Source organism: Rhincodon typus, chromosome 10 (genome assembly GCF_021869965.1).
Source record: "Rhincodon typus isolate 14 chromosome 10, sRhiTyp1.1, whole genome shotgun sequence".
In the NCBI taxonomy this organism is placed as follows: Eukaryota; Metazoa; Chordata; class Chondrichthyes; order Orectolobiformes; family Rhincodontidae; genus Rhincodon; species Rhincodon typus.
In genome coordinates, this window is record NC_063341.1 from 11,618,482 (window position 1) to 11,632,715 (window position 14,234).

The following is a 14,234-nucleotide window of genomic DNA, read 5'->3' on the forward strand; positions in this document are numbered from 1 at the left end:
TTGTCAGCCAGGAGGATGGGATAACAGGTGAGCAAATGGTACAAGTGGTTAGAAGGGTGGGGTGGCAGATGGGAGGGAGGCAAATTGGGTGGCAGATAGATGGAGTGGGGTTCAGATGGCAGGCAAGAGGGGGGGGGATCAGTTGGCTGTCCATTGGGGAGTTAGTCACAAGTCCAATTAAGAGAAAGGTATTGGGTGTCTGTGGGGAGACAGATTGTCAGCATCCACAGCGGAGTCAGTGTCAGGTATTGGGTGGGGGAGGGGGTGGAGTTCCACCTCTAATACTTGGCCTTTCTCTTCATCTAATATTTCCTGGCTAACCATTCACGTAAGTGACCCCTCTAAGGTCTCTGACTCTAACTCAGAGTTGAGGCCTTTGCCAGAAAGTTCCAGGTGCCAAGTAAAAGCCTATTGGAAGTTTCGACCTTGTGGAGAACTACCAAGACATCATTGTCGGAACTGTCCGGAACATACGGATCTTAATATCTCAATTCACAGTGGCTCAAAATAGTTGGATAATGTTTACATTCTTCCACTAACCTTAGATTCTTTATTAAAAGCATAGGTTTGCAAAGTCTGTGGAATATGACAATCTCCTGACAGCAATGTTGAAAACCTTGGCTGTACAAATGAGAAATATGGTCAAATTCTTATAATATCTGATGGAAATGACGTTTCTAATTCTGATTCAAAATCGATGTTGCCCTCGTGTAATAAAAAACACATCTGTTACGTTAAAAGAGAAGCACAGCCAAGCCCTGACTTTTAGAAGGCATTAAATGTAAGCCAAGTGTTTAAATACAAAAATACACAATAAAGACAGCATTTTATTTTCTTTCCTTTATTCTCCTTTTCACAATCCATTATCCAAAACAAGGATACTGGCAGGAAGGATAGCTTCTTTTGACATCATTCAACCAATCACAAACAAAAACAATCCTGTTTTTTTTCCCCCCAAGTGATTTACGGCATAGCGCCTTGTCTCAGTGCTCAAAATCTCAGCTAGTTTTAATGGGAGTCAGTCAATCATTACTTGTTCTTAACTCAATCTACTTAAGGCTGTGATAGATTAAGACAAGTACAGATTGAAACCAATTCCACACTTGTTTATCTTTCCAAATCAGATCGTTTAGTGGATGTGACAAGGCACAAATCCATGCAGAGTACGTTACATCAGAAAAGCAAAACTCAACTTTGTCATAACTGCATTTATTGTCCTATCAGCAGATTTATTTTGTCAGATGTTGCTGATTTATGATGTAACTTCTCACTTCACAGAAAATCAGCATGACTGGCAGGAGGTCATCAGTGGGACCAAAAGCAGAAAGTTCTTCCAACATTGCTGAAGGAGGCATGCATGGAAGTTCTCTCGGCAGAAACAAGGAAGCAGGGAGGCCTAACAATAAAAAAAGTAAAATCAATGCAATTTTTAAATTTCTCAAGTTTAATTTATACATATATTTTAAATATGTCAACACTGCGATACAGCATAATCAGACCTGTCACACTCCTGCAACTAATTTTTAAACAAAGGTTAAGACTGTAACAGCCATTATAGAATGATACCATCATAGTGAAAGCAACAAGCAAGGCCATGAGACACCTGTAAATACAGGACATAAACAGTCAACTGATACAATGCCATTGAATTATTGATTTGCAGATATTTAACTTATAATTCTCCACAGAGAAATAAAAAATTCACAACAGTATTAGTATTAACAAATTGAACAGTGGTCATCTCCGAAACTTCTTCTGTCTCTTTCTGCACTGTCTGCTGTCTATCTCTTCAACGTTGTCCGGTGGGTCTGGTACAACAAAGCCATTGGTAAGTTGATAATAAACAACTGTCGAGTCTGAGTCAACAATGGCCAGCGTGAACTCCTTTCTACTTTGGTCGCAGATGCTTTCCATAATTTTTCTAATCCTAAAAACAAAATTAACAATTGTTAATTGCTATGGTTTTTATGGTTGCACGGAATTACCCAAGTTCAGGTTTTAAAAGGAATTGTGTTTGTTCCTCAAAAGTACAACTGTCTAGATGTATATATTTTTCATAAACTATAGATGATGGATAGGTTATAAGCTAAAATTAAGGAAAAATGATTGATCATTCAGTTGAAAATGAATAAAATACATTTCAGCCCAGGTTGAATGAACTTTCAGTAGTTTCAGAAAAGCCAAACCGATTTATATTTCTTGCTAAGTTCTGACTGTGCAGCACTATGCAAGAGACGTGACATTAAAAGCAGCAGAAATAACTGTACAAGTGATTCTCTGGCACTGCTGGACTGCAAGGTTTAGTGATGACAAATGATTGCAAAGGCATTCGCAAAGTATAGACTATAGGAATGGCAGAGGTGGGAAATTGAAAATCTATAATTAACAATATGGCCTCTCATGTATACTTGACTCCCTGATCTTGCCTGTCAAATGACTTCTTTCATTCTTCAGAGATGGTGCCAGTTATAAAATAAACCCATTTTCTTGGTGCACTTTGTGTAGATGGTGAATGAACAGAATACTGCATTTCCTCCTAAGATTCAAACTTTGCTTGTTAATCTGTATCTAACTCATTTCATAAGTCAATAATCTAAATTGGCCAGCACCAACTTGAGACCATGACACATCCGTTTCTCATTCTGACCATGAGAGAGAGAAAAAGAGAGAAAGTGAGAATGAAAGAATCGAAGTAAGTAAGACAGAAAGCAAAATAATTAAGCAACCCTCCCCAGCTCCCTGCATTGTGATTGGCTTGCCAACCTGTCAAATTCTAAACCTTAAATATAAAACGACATTTTGCACATAGGAGCTATGACAGCCACTGTTTCGCTCGGACCCCATGAATCAGATATGTTCCGACATTAAAGGCTGAAATACTGTGCTGGGCAACCCCCACCAATTCAATGTGGGAATGTACAGTTCAAAGAACTGATTCTTTATCCTAACCAATATTTCCTATACATTACTATGGTCTGTGCTTTTCAGAGTAAATCCTTTTGCATACCAAAGTCACCTTCATATCAACATAACATCCATCAAAATCTCTTCCAGGTCAAATGGGTAACACCTTCTTGCAATTTCTTCAATTCTTCCTACAAAACTGTCTTCAAATCGTACTTCCTCTTAACCAAGTTTTAATCTTGCTTGTTTGATACAGTGTTCAGTTTCTTCTTCCCCTAACTGCCAAAAGCAGAACAAGCATTTTTTAGAAACATAGAAAGAACATTCTTTTTAAGAACACTCAACAGATTTACTGTCTTCACATCTTGTGTTAGTTTGAAAGGACTTTATAGTTATATTAATTGGTATTGAAGTTCACGAGAGATTAGCCCAGAATGATGGGCTCTCTGCAGAGCAGATTGCCTGCCATTAAAATACATTGCACAGGAACCAGATGGTTGCACAGTTATGAAATGTATCATCCAATTTGATATCAAATATTAGCTTCTTTTGACATGTAAATGTCCATCTGCTGCAACTGGCATTGGCCCAAAATTAGGCAAGCAGCAACTCTGAAATGGTATAGAATTTACAGCATAGAAACAGGCCATTTGGTCTAACTGGACCATGGTGATTTTCATGCTCCATATAAACCTCCCAGCCATCTTCATCTCATTTTATTAGCATAACAATACAATACTTTCCTACCTCAATTACACCTTGTAGTAGTGAGTTGAATACCTTAACCATTCACTGGCTGAGCACATTACTTCTGAGAGGCACTCCTGCTAATTTTAGTTTCCTTCTGCGCACGCCTCGGAGGTCGGTGTGCAGCACCCACTGCAGAACTGGAAGTCAATACTGCAAACAGTATCAGCATTCCAATCACCATTGGGGCGCACAGTGGCTAGCACTGTTGCCTCACAGTGCCAGGGACCCATGTTTGATTCCAGCCTCAGGCAACTGTCTGTGTGGAATTTGCACATTCTCCCCGTGTCTGCGTGGGTTTCCTCCGGGTGCTCCGGTTTTCTTCCACAGTCCAAAGATGCGCACATTAGGTTGACTGGCCATGCTAAATTGCCCATAAGAGTCCAGAGATGTGTAGGCTGGGTGGATTAGCTGTCAGAAATGCAGGGTTAGAAGGACAGGGAAGCAGGGCTGGGTGTGGGTGGGACGGTCTTCAGAAGGTCAGTGTGGACTTGATGGGCCTAATGGCCTGCTTCCACACTGTACGGATTCTAACATGCATGAACCCTCAGGGAATAGTGCTCCCGAGTTGCTCACTGGCTTATATTTGTGGGTCCCAGTTTAGTTTTCCCACACATGGAAACGCGTTCTGTTATATCAAACCTTTTTGTAATATTAGAAATGTTTCACACGCTCATCAGCCCCTATCACTCCGAGATTACTTAAGGGTCCATTATATAACGCCTTATCGAAAGCCATTTGAAAATCTAATCGTAATCCAGGTGATGAAACAGACCCATCAAAATAAAGATGTGGCATTGTACTATACAGAGAAAAGTGGCCTTTGTGATGATCAAGATGAGGATTCAACAATGGATGATGCAATACTAGTCTTGTAAAGTATATAGTTTCAGGTAGAATGTCTCAATAGAAAGAATTCTCTCAATGTCCTTTGCAGTCTGTTTTGCTAACTTCAGGTCAGCAACAACGGCTGCAATGGCATGACATTTCCATGCCCCAAGTGAAATTCCTAATTCACTACCAATACGTGGATTCCTATCTCATTCCCGTTCTTCAACCTTTCCTGTCCTTGTTCCCTGACTGCTGTTCATCCCTTGATCTTCCATCAGCAAAGGAAGGGAAGGTCAATGACCTGAAGCATCGATTCTCCACAGATACTGTTTGGCTCTCTGAATGTCTTTAACATTTATATTAGGTTTCCAGTATTTTGCTTTGGTGTAATATAATGAGTGATTTTAGTCTATCGATCTGCAGCCACTATAAAATGAAAGCCATCTTTCAAAGTCTTACAGTCACCAGAGAGAGGAGACTTTCACTGGCCTCAGTACAATAGCCACCCAGAATTCAGGGTAAATTAACAAAATGCTAACAAGTTGCCATTTGAAGTTTACGATGACGTAGTCATAATCGCCACCGGAGGTAGGCTCTTGCAAAAATAAGAAAAAAATTCTCTTGAACTTCTTCATTACTATAAATTCTTTGGCTTCCAAACTAGAGCAAAAATAAACGTCGCCGAGTTTCAGGATGAGCTGAAATCACGGAGTTCTAACATTCAAAATTGCTCATAATTTCACCCATGACATCACGCCCTCAAATATACAAAATGAAGGGTCAGTGAAAGATCAACTGGCCACAGCATCACAACTTCAGCTTTAACCTCACACACTCTTCCTCTTTCCCACCATTACCACTGCCCCTACTCCCACCACAATATCTCATGACCATGTAATCTCCCACTAGAGGTAACACACAGGAAAAAATAAAAAAAGCAAGAAAAATACACTGGTCATTTCCTCTTCAACTCCCTTTAAAACCAATCCAGATATCACACAGACCAAGCGTTACCTCTCCCATTCATTCCACACCTCAACCCATCTCAAAACATGGCCAAGGAAAAACTGAATGTTTTGTAACCGCTTCCGCAAGAAGACAACCAACATGCAAGAGTGAATCACCAAAAAATATCCATGGTGTCCTCCATTCCCTAGCCACCAGCTCCATCGCTCACCCTGACACTGTGTGAAGCTGAACCAGACTATTTAACCAGAGATAAACTCGGAGCCAAATAACTGCCTGCTTCCGCTTCCAGTAGTATCACTGTCTCTACCCTGTCTCAGCCTGCTTGTTGCAGAATACGTCAATCATTCTTTTGCTATGTCTGGACTTGAGTATTTCCTGGCTGATATCCCTGCTTCCATCCTCTATAAACTTGAATTCAGCCAAAAATTTGCTACATATATCCTAACATATACCAGGTCAAGTTCATCCATTACTGCTGTGCTCTACGACTGATATGGGTTTCCTGTTCGGCAATGCCTCACCTTTAAATATCTAATCCTAGCCTTTAAAACACTGCAAGGCCTCAACATTCCCAATCCTCGCAGAATTCCCAGTCATACAACTTCCCAGGACATATATGCTGCTCCAATTCTGTCCTCTTTAATATTCCAATTTTAAATTGTTCCACCATTGCTGGCCGTGTTTTCAATTGTCCATGCCACAAGGCTTGGGTTCTCTCCTGCTCTCTCTCCCCACTTAAGATGCTACTTAAGGCCAAATGTTTTGATCACTTCATAACCCTGTACAAGTGTCAAATTTTATTTAATAATGTTCCTCTCAACCACATTTAGGATATTCATTTCATACAGTCCTCCATGTTGAACACAATTTATGTCAAGAGCCTAGAATGTACTCTGGGTGGGGAACTTTAGTGCTCATTACCTACAGTAGCACCACTACTGAGTAAGCTGGCCAAGTCCTAGAGGATGTATTGGCCAGATTGTATCTGCAGCAGGTGGTGAGCATCACCAATCTTCTTGTCACAGATATAACTCTTTATGACACTATTGTCAGAGTGGCCAAAACACAATATTTTATGGAGACAGGGACCTTTCTTAATACTCAGGATGTCCTCTATTGTTTTGTGACATTACCACTGCACTAAGCAGGCTAGATTCAGAACATCTCTAGCAACTCAAATTAGGCATCCCTGAGACACAGTGGGCCATCAACGGCAAAAATGCATTGAACCACAATTTGGCATTTCGTGGCCTGGCATATCTCTCACTCTGCGTTACTATAAGCCAGGGGATTGACTCTAATTCAGACAGAAGTGCAAAAAAGCATGTCAGGAAGATCATCAGGTAAAAGTAAAATCAGGTGCCAACCCTATGAAGCTACAACACAGGATTAGATGCATGGTGAACAGTGTAAGCAGCATGCAGTAGACAAAGCTATACAATCCCACATCCAGTGGAGCACTGCAGTCCTATAATATTCACCCAGTGGTGAATGGCTATTGATAATTAAACAGTTAACTGGAGTCAGAAACGTCCACAAACATCTCCATCCTCAATGAGACATAGTAAGAACTGCCGATGCTGGAGTCTGAGATAACACAGTGTGGAGCTGGAGGAACACAGCAGGCCAGTCAGCATCAGAGGAACAGGAAAGCTGACGTTTCAGGTCAGGACCCTCCTTCAGCAATTTCTTGCTCCTCTGATGCTGCCTGGCCTGCTGTGTTCCTCCAGCTCCACACTGTGTCATCTCTATCCTCAATGATACAGGAGCCCAGCATGTCAGTCCAACAGACAAGGCTGAAGTATTCATAACTACCCTCAGCCTGGAGCATTTAGCAGATGACCCATTATGGCCTCCACCTGAGCTGCCCAGAATCACAGATGGCACAAATGTTCAAAAGATGCCTTAATACCACATCTAGTATGGAACATTCACTGGGCATTTTCCTGTTGAAGATGGCTGCAAATGCTTCAATTTTGTCATTTGCTACAATGCACTGGGCTGCACCATCATGGAGTATCATCCTCTTGTTTAATTGTCAACCACCATCTGAGACTAGATGTGTTCAAGTCAATGGAATTTTAAGCTGATCTTTGTTGGATCACCGTGGTCAGTCTGTAACATACTGCTGTTGCTATTTAGCAAGCTTATTGTAGTTTCACTGCATGTTTTAAATATGCCTGGTACTGCTCCTGGCATAATCTTATACATTCCCCAATGAAATAGGGCTGGTTCCCTGTTTGATGGTAATGTTACAGTGAGAGATATGCTGCTGAACCACAGGGTTACAAACTGAGGTGGAATACAATTCCGCTCCTGCAGCAAAACTTTGTTTTAACTGGCACCTTACGAACCAGCATTCTCATTAAACCGGCAAAAATTATACACCTCAAATACTGTGAAGTTTACTGTATGATTCTGTTCAATTAATAAAGTTTTTTAAAAGTTTATTTACCTCAATGTAAATATACTTTTGTTCAATTGAATGGCCACACGAAATATCAACAGTTGATTCAATTTCAAGGCAACTTCTCCTCAAATACTGCAATCTACCACAATGTCCGAGTAGACAGTTGGAGGGTGCAAGTGAGAAGGCTCTCTGCCATTATGTTTTACTTAAGGCAAATTTGCATTATTATTTAAATGTTTTATGCAGTAAATAAAGTATAACAGTGATGTATATAGCCCTGTATTGCATTTCTATTACATAGTGCATTTTTACATTGATTATGTGGACCTCTTGATTATCCCGAATATTTGATCAATCGGCACATTCCTGGTCCCATAGGTGCCGGTTAACAAAAAGTTTGCTGTATTTTAATAGGATAATTTCCTGCTCTATGGCTACGGCTTAGATATGAATGTTGGCACAGAGTGAGAAGAAGATGGCCAGCTAGTCTGAGCCAGAGTAAACTATTTCTTCCCTATGAAAATTGTTAACAAAGGGCAGTACTGTAATGATTTTAATACTAGTAAAAGAAGTGCCTTTCCTTCCAAATTCAAACTGCTTGGCACAAAGTATTAAACATATTTGTATAAAATGACAGTAAAAACTGACCGTTAAATCACAAAGATTCACAACGTTTTGACTCTATTCCTTAGCCAATTTAATGTCTTTCTCAGGGTACCTTGTGAAATATTTCCCCAGATGTTACCGTCAAAGTAACATAGTGGCTAACATAGTGGTACTTGCAGGCTGAGGTAAGGGAACAGATGGGAGGTTAACTATCCAATAGTTACTGTCTAACTTTTGTCATTCTGCCATTAACTTAATAAAACAGCAGCTCACTGTCTGGCTCATCATGGACGTGCACTAACTCACATGAAGTTGCTATACTAGTGTAATAAGTATAAAGTTGGATGGTCTATTCCAATTTAAATACCTTTTCAACAATGTGATAAGTGTTTAATACTGCTGATCTCTGGCACAGAAAATTATCTATTACAAGTGTGGAGTCTCATGCCTTCAGGAAGTAATTATTATTGGGCTTTTAAAAAGTGTTAAACATGATTTTATCTTTCCGCAAGACTGTGCCAGCAGTATAGCATGGGCTAGCATTGCCCAGAGCAGGACTGCAGCAACAGAGAATGAAAAGTTAGATTCTTTTTAAGTTATTTTTTTAAACTTTATTTTAAGTCAATGTGAATGGTGCCTATGCATGGTGACAGTGCACACTTTTCACTGTATTTTATATTGAATTCACATGACAATAAATGATTCAATGAATTCAATTTGATTCTTTGTCCAATACTTTCATTTCCCCCTCTATTTCTGTACCGAATTCGATGCTGCATTTCCCCACTAATTGACACTTCCTTTCAATGCTTGCACCATTCATTTCACAATCAGATGAAGGAGATACACTTGCTTTCCCTATCCATCAGGTCCAGAGACCCTCGTTTCCACTTCCAGCAGCTTGCCTTGCTAAAAAATGTAAGACTTCAACATACAAGAGCATGTCCAACTGATGGCAGTCTCACTGTTACAGCCTTAAGATTTTCACTATAAGAGAAAACTGAGAGAGATTTAAAAGCGAGATTGATTTCAACTTGAAACTGTGAAGTAAACAAAACCTGAGCCTGGAAAATGGTTCCTAGACTCACAATAATCAGAGAACTGCTCTTCCACAATCAGGACTCCAGGACATAAGAACATAAGAACTAGGAGCAGGAGTAGGCCATCTGGCCCCTCGAGCCTGCCCCGCCATTTAATAAGATCATGGCTGATCTTTGAGACTCAGCTCCACTTACCCACCCACTCACCATAACCCTTAATTCCTTTACTGTTCAAAAATTTATCTAGCCTTGCCTTAAAAACATTCAGTGAGGTAGCTTCAACCGCTTCACTGGGCAGGGAATTCCACAGATTCACAACCCTTTGGGTGAAGAAGTTCATCCTGACCTCAGTCCTACATCTGCTTCCCTTTATTTTGAGGCAATGCCCTCTAGTCCTAGCTTCACCTGCTAGCAGAAACAACCTCCCTGCCTCCACTTTATCTATTCCCTGCATCTGCTGCATGTGACCTTAAGGACTAAATCTCAATGGAGGAACTTGTGATGCAATGTTAGTGTCCCTACCTCTGAACCAGGAGACCAGAGTTCAAGTCACAGAAGGTGTATAATAACATCTCTGAACAGGTTAATGAGAAAATATAAGGACCAAGTCTCAGTATCGTCACAAAGTTCTGAGAGTTTTAAACAGCATCATACAGAGAACCTCAGAGAGTCAGGAAAAATAAACAAAGATCACAACCAAAGAGAGTGAGAAAACAATGCGACATAATAAAAGAAACTCAAAGTAGCAATTCACAAAATGTTTTTGTAAAAGTTAAAAAAATTAATAGCTTGGAAGTGTTTTCCTGAAATGATCAGAACCAGTATCACAGATCAGATTTAAATGTCAATTAAGGAAGCAGCATGCAGTGCATCCAACTGGAAACAAAACAGTGAAAGGAACATAAAGTCTCACTGTATTCTGCACAGCACAATTTCCAATTGTGAATCTGTTTTGTGAGGCAGCTAGCTTAAGAAGTCAAAACCAAAACCTTGGAAGTAGATCACTCTCTGCGCAACCAAACAGGCAACCTGTCTGATCATATACCCCAGTGAAATATTACATAAACCTTCTCCTGTTTATATCCTATCTTTATGCTTTCAGCTGCAAATATTTGACAAAGGCAACTGTTTTTAAATTTAAGGCAGATTTAAAATCTGTAGAAATAAATCTTATTTAGACGGATGTTATTGGGGCATATTTTGGAATGAAAGCATAGTGCAAACAGAAATTTAGATGGAAAGCAGTGTTTCACTTAAGAATGCAACACCAGCATAATGTATTAAATGAGAAATGCATAAGTAAAATCTGTTTGGTCTGGTAATGTTAGAATAGTATCCAATCACAGGTTTCTTGGCACATGTAGATGGTGGGAACATGTGCACCTTTGGAATATAATGTTGGACAAACCTAAACAGAAACGGCCAACAGTGTAGAGAACACAGAGAGCAGTGGAAGTCTTCTGTAGTAACATTATAAGAAATGCTAAGCAAGTCAATTTCTTACTGATTTTAGGAACTACGTTGTGAAATTCACTTTTACATTTTTCAATTCATCACCATATCTGGATCTCAAAGTCAGAACTCAGTTTAAGATTGCATTGTAGGCTACAACACCCCCTTTTTTATTCCACTTGCTTTCAAATTTCAGGAGCTAAAGGCCCCAAAGGCAACCTGACAGAGATAAATAAGCAGTAAAGGGGCAATGTGCCAGGATAGTGAGGGATAATGGTGCAAGGTTGGATAGATTGTCAGATAAATGGATGAGACCTTACAGTAGTTTGGGTCGTCAAATGGCTGTCCAGTCAGTTTGGAGGATATAGTTGGGGAATCGTTGGTGAGTCAGTGGGAAGGGATTCAGTTTAATAGTTACCCAACAGTTACAGCAGACTTTTAATCTTGTAACTTTTCCCTCAGTAACAATTAAGCTCGTGAGTCAGGACCTTCTAAATTCTCCAACTTCACTGGACTTCTAGGTGGAACCAGCTACCAGTAGAAAATCCAATTTCTAGGGCAATTCCCAGAGTCAACTGTGCCAGGTTTCCACTTGGTCCCGATGTGCAAATGCAATAAACACTCCAATGACTCTTTAGTCATTAAAACAACTGGGTCATTAGAACAACTGATCAAAAACTTGATCAAGAAGCCAATTTTGAAGGAACGTTTCAAAGGATGCAGGAGAAGTAGAGATCCACAAGCCAAGTTTTAGCCAGAGTTAAATGTTAAGAGTCTTGTTCACAAGTAAATGGATATTTTATAGGGAACCTTAAAAGATGAATAGAATTATTGATCCTTTGAGAGTCCAAGAAGGTAGTGATGGGAGAGTGATATGGTCCAACGTTTATTGTCTTTTTTCTTATTTGGGGCTTAAACTCCGCAACTAGAAATCTATTCTTACAGATCTCTCCTTTGCAGAACTTCCTCACTTCTCCATAAACTAGTTAGTAAAATGTACTTTGCTGAATGTCATTACGTTAAACTCTTGAAAATTTGGCACTGCCTTAACAGATTTGGATAATTATAATACCACTATGCACAGCTCATTATCCCTTATAAGGCACCAACTAATCATTCTTGTAAGTGTTCTATGATTAGCTGTTATTTTATCCCCATGCAATTAATCAAATTGCATTCTCAGAAGTCATACTTTTAAAAAGGAGGAAAGTGTTGCTGTACTTGGAAAAATATGGCAATGCAAGTGGATAAGACGGTCAAGAAAGTGTACAGCATGCTTGCCTTCATCGGTCGGGGCATGCAGTATAAAAACTGGCAGGTCATGTTACAGCTGTATATAACTTTAGTTAAGCCACATTTTGTATATTGCATACAGTTCTGGTCACCACAATACCAGAAGGATGTGGAGGCTTTGGACAGGGTACAGAAAAGGTTTGCCAGGATGTTGCCTAGTTTGGAGAGTATTAGCTATGAGGAGAGAATGGACAAACTTGGCTTGTTTTCACTTGAACATTGAAGGATGAGGAAGACCTGATAGAAGTTGGCAAATTATGAGAGGCATGGATAGAATGGATAGTCAGAGTCTGTTTCCCAGGGTAGAAATGTCAATCTAGGGACATAGGTTTGAGGTGAAAGGGTAAGTACCTGGTATGAGTTGTCAAAGGTGGTGGTGGAGACGGATGCAATAGCAATTTTTAAGAGGCATCTTGACAGCTATGTGAAAGGAAGGGAATAGAGGGATATGGGAAGCATTCAGGCAAATGGTATTTAGTTTAGAAAGGCATCATGTGTCAGCAAAGTCTTGGTGGGCCAAAGGACCTGTTCCTGTGCTGTTCTTTGTACTTCATGGTAAAACTGAATAAAAAGGCACATGGTGCAACACTTCTTTAACTCATTAATAAAAACAGTGTTCAGCATTTTAGTTTTAATTGTGCATTTATCAGACCTTTGAGATGCAGAACAACTGAACGCAAATCAATGATATAAAGGATATGGTGTTTCCACTGCCATTACCCAGCCACAAACAAGACGATGCTAAATATACAGTTTGAGCTAGAAAATGTACCTAATTAGACAGAATAGAACAGTAATAAATTAGAATAGAACAAACAAGATTTTTCTCAAATAACATAAGGAATGAACCTACTTGGACTTGCCTTTAATTAAATACTTTGTTCTTGATTTTGTGTTTCATTCACTGCTACTTCTCTTCCAGGAATGTCCACCTTGAAGAAGTTCTGATTCTTTCTCCAATGAGACTTCCATTTGCCTCTCATTTTGTTCAATTTCATTACATTACTTTTTGTTTTCCTCATTAGCAGGTATTTTATAAAACTCACTTTCATGTCAATATTCCTTTGCTCAATACTGCAATATTTTGTTCAGGACAGTAAACTTGGCCTCTGGCTTGTTTTGCTCATTCAATCAGTCTTTACCTAACACTACTGGAAATTACAAACATCAGAATCCAGTCAAATTTTAAATAAAAACATTATTGTATTCCAGGAAGTGCAATTCCCCCACCAGCAAGCCTTCCCCTCGCAACATGCACCATGCTAAGCAGCAGGAAATACAGAACACCACAATGTGCTAAAGTACCTCGTAAAATATCCATATTTTAATGAAACTGGAGCCAGAAGAACTCTTTGCCACCAAGAGTAGCTGAGATGGTGAGTGACTATGCAAAATGCATAGACACATCTAAAGGTAATCTAGATATGCACTTGAGGGAGAAAGGATATGTCGACAGACATTGAATTAAAAGGGTAGGAGGCTCATGTAGAACAGCGTATAGACTGGCATAAGAGCTCTTGTATTGCAGTGATTGTATTCCCATGTCTGAGCCAGAAGGTCTGGGTTTAAGTAACACCTGCACCAGAGGTGTCATAGCATGTCTGTATAGGTTGATTTAAAAATCTACAGACCAGCATGGATGCTCTGTTTCTGTGCTACAAACACTGACATTTGGGCAACAGCAACCCATGGACCAGGGCATAAGCACAGTGATGAGGACAATGGACCTGTAATAAGTTTCAAGATATTTAGAACAGCATCCTCTTGAATTTTGCATGAGCAAGAACACAATGGAATAATGATCCATAAATAAACTACATGGAGGAAAGTGGAAAAGCAAGTTTCTGAATTTTCTTAAGCCACCACCCGGTAGTACTCATTAACCAAACGATTCTTATATAGTTTTCACTCCAAAATGATTAACAGCTGATTAACAGGAGCAGAGAGGCTGACGTTTCGGGCCTAGACCCTTCATCAGAAAA

The 14,234-nt window shown here is 39.7% G+C and overlaps 1 protein-coding gene across 1 annotated transcript in view; it reads right to left on the reverse strand.

Moving 5' to 3' along the window:
- Positions 1–825: 825 nt before the first annotated feature.
- tsen15 (TSEN15 tRNA splicing endonuclease subunit) overlaps positions 826–14,234 on the reverse strand; it is a 55,436-nt gene continuing 42,027 nt past the window's right edge. The window contains exon 4 of the mRNA XM_048602143.1: positions 826–1,927. Within this exon, the coding sequence (XP_048458100.1) occupies positions 1,738–1,927 (190 nt within the window). The 3' untranslated portion in view covers positions 826–1,737. The remainder of the gene's footprint in view (positions 1,928–14,234) is intronic.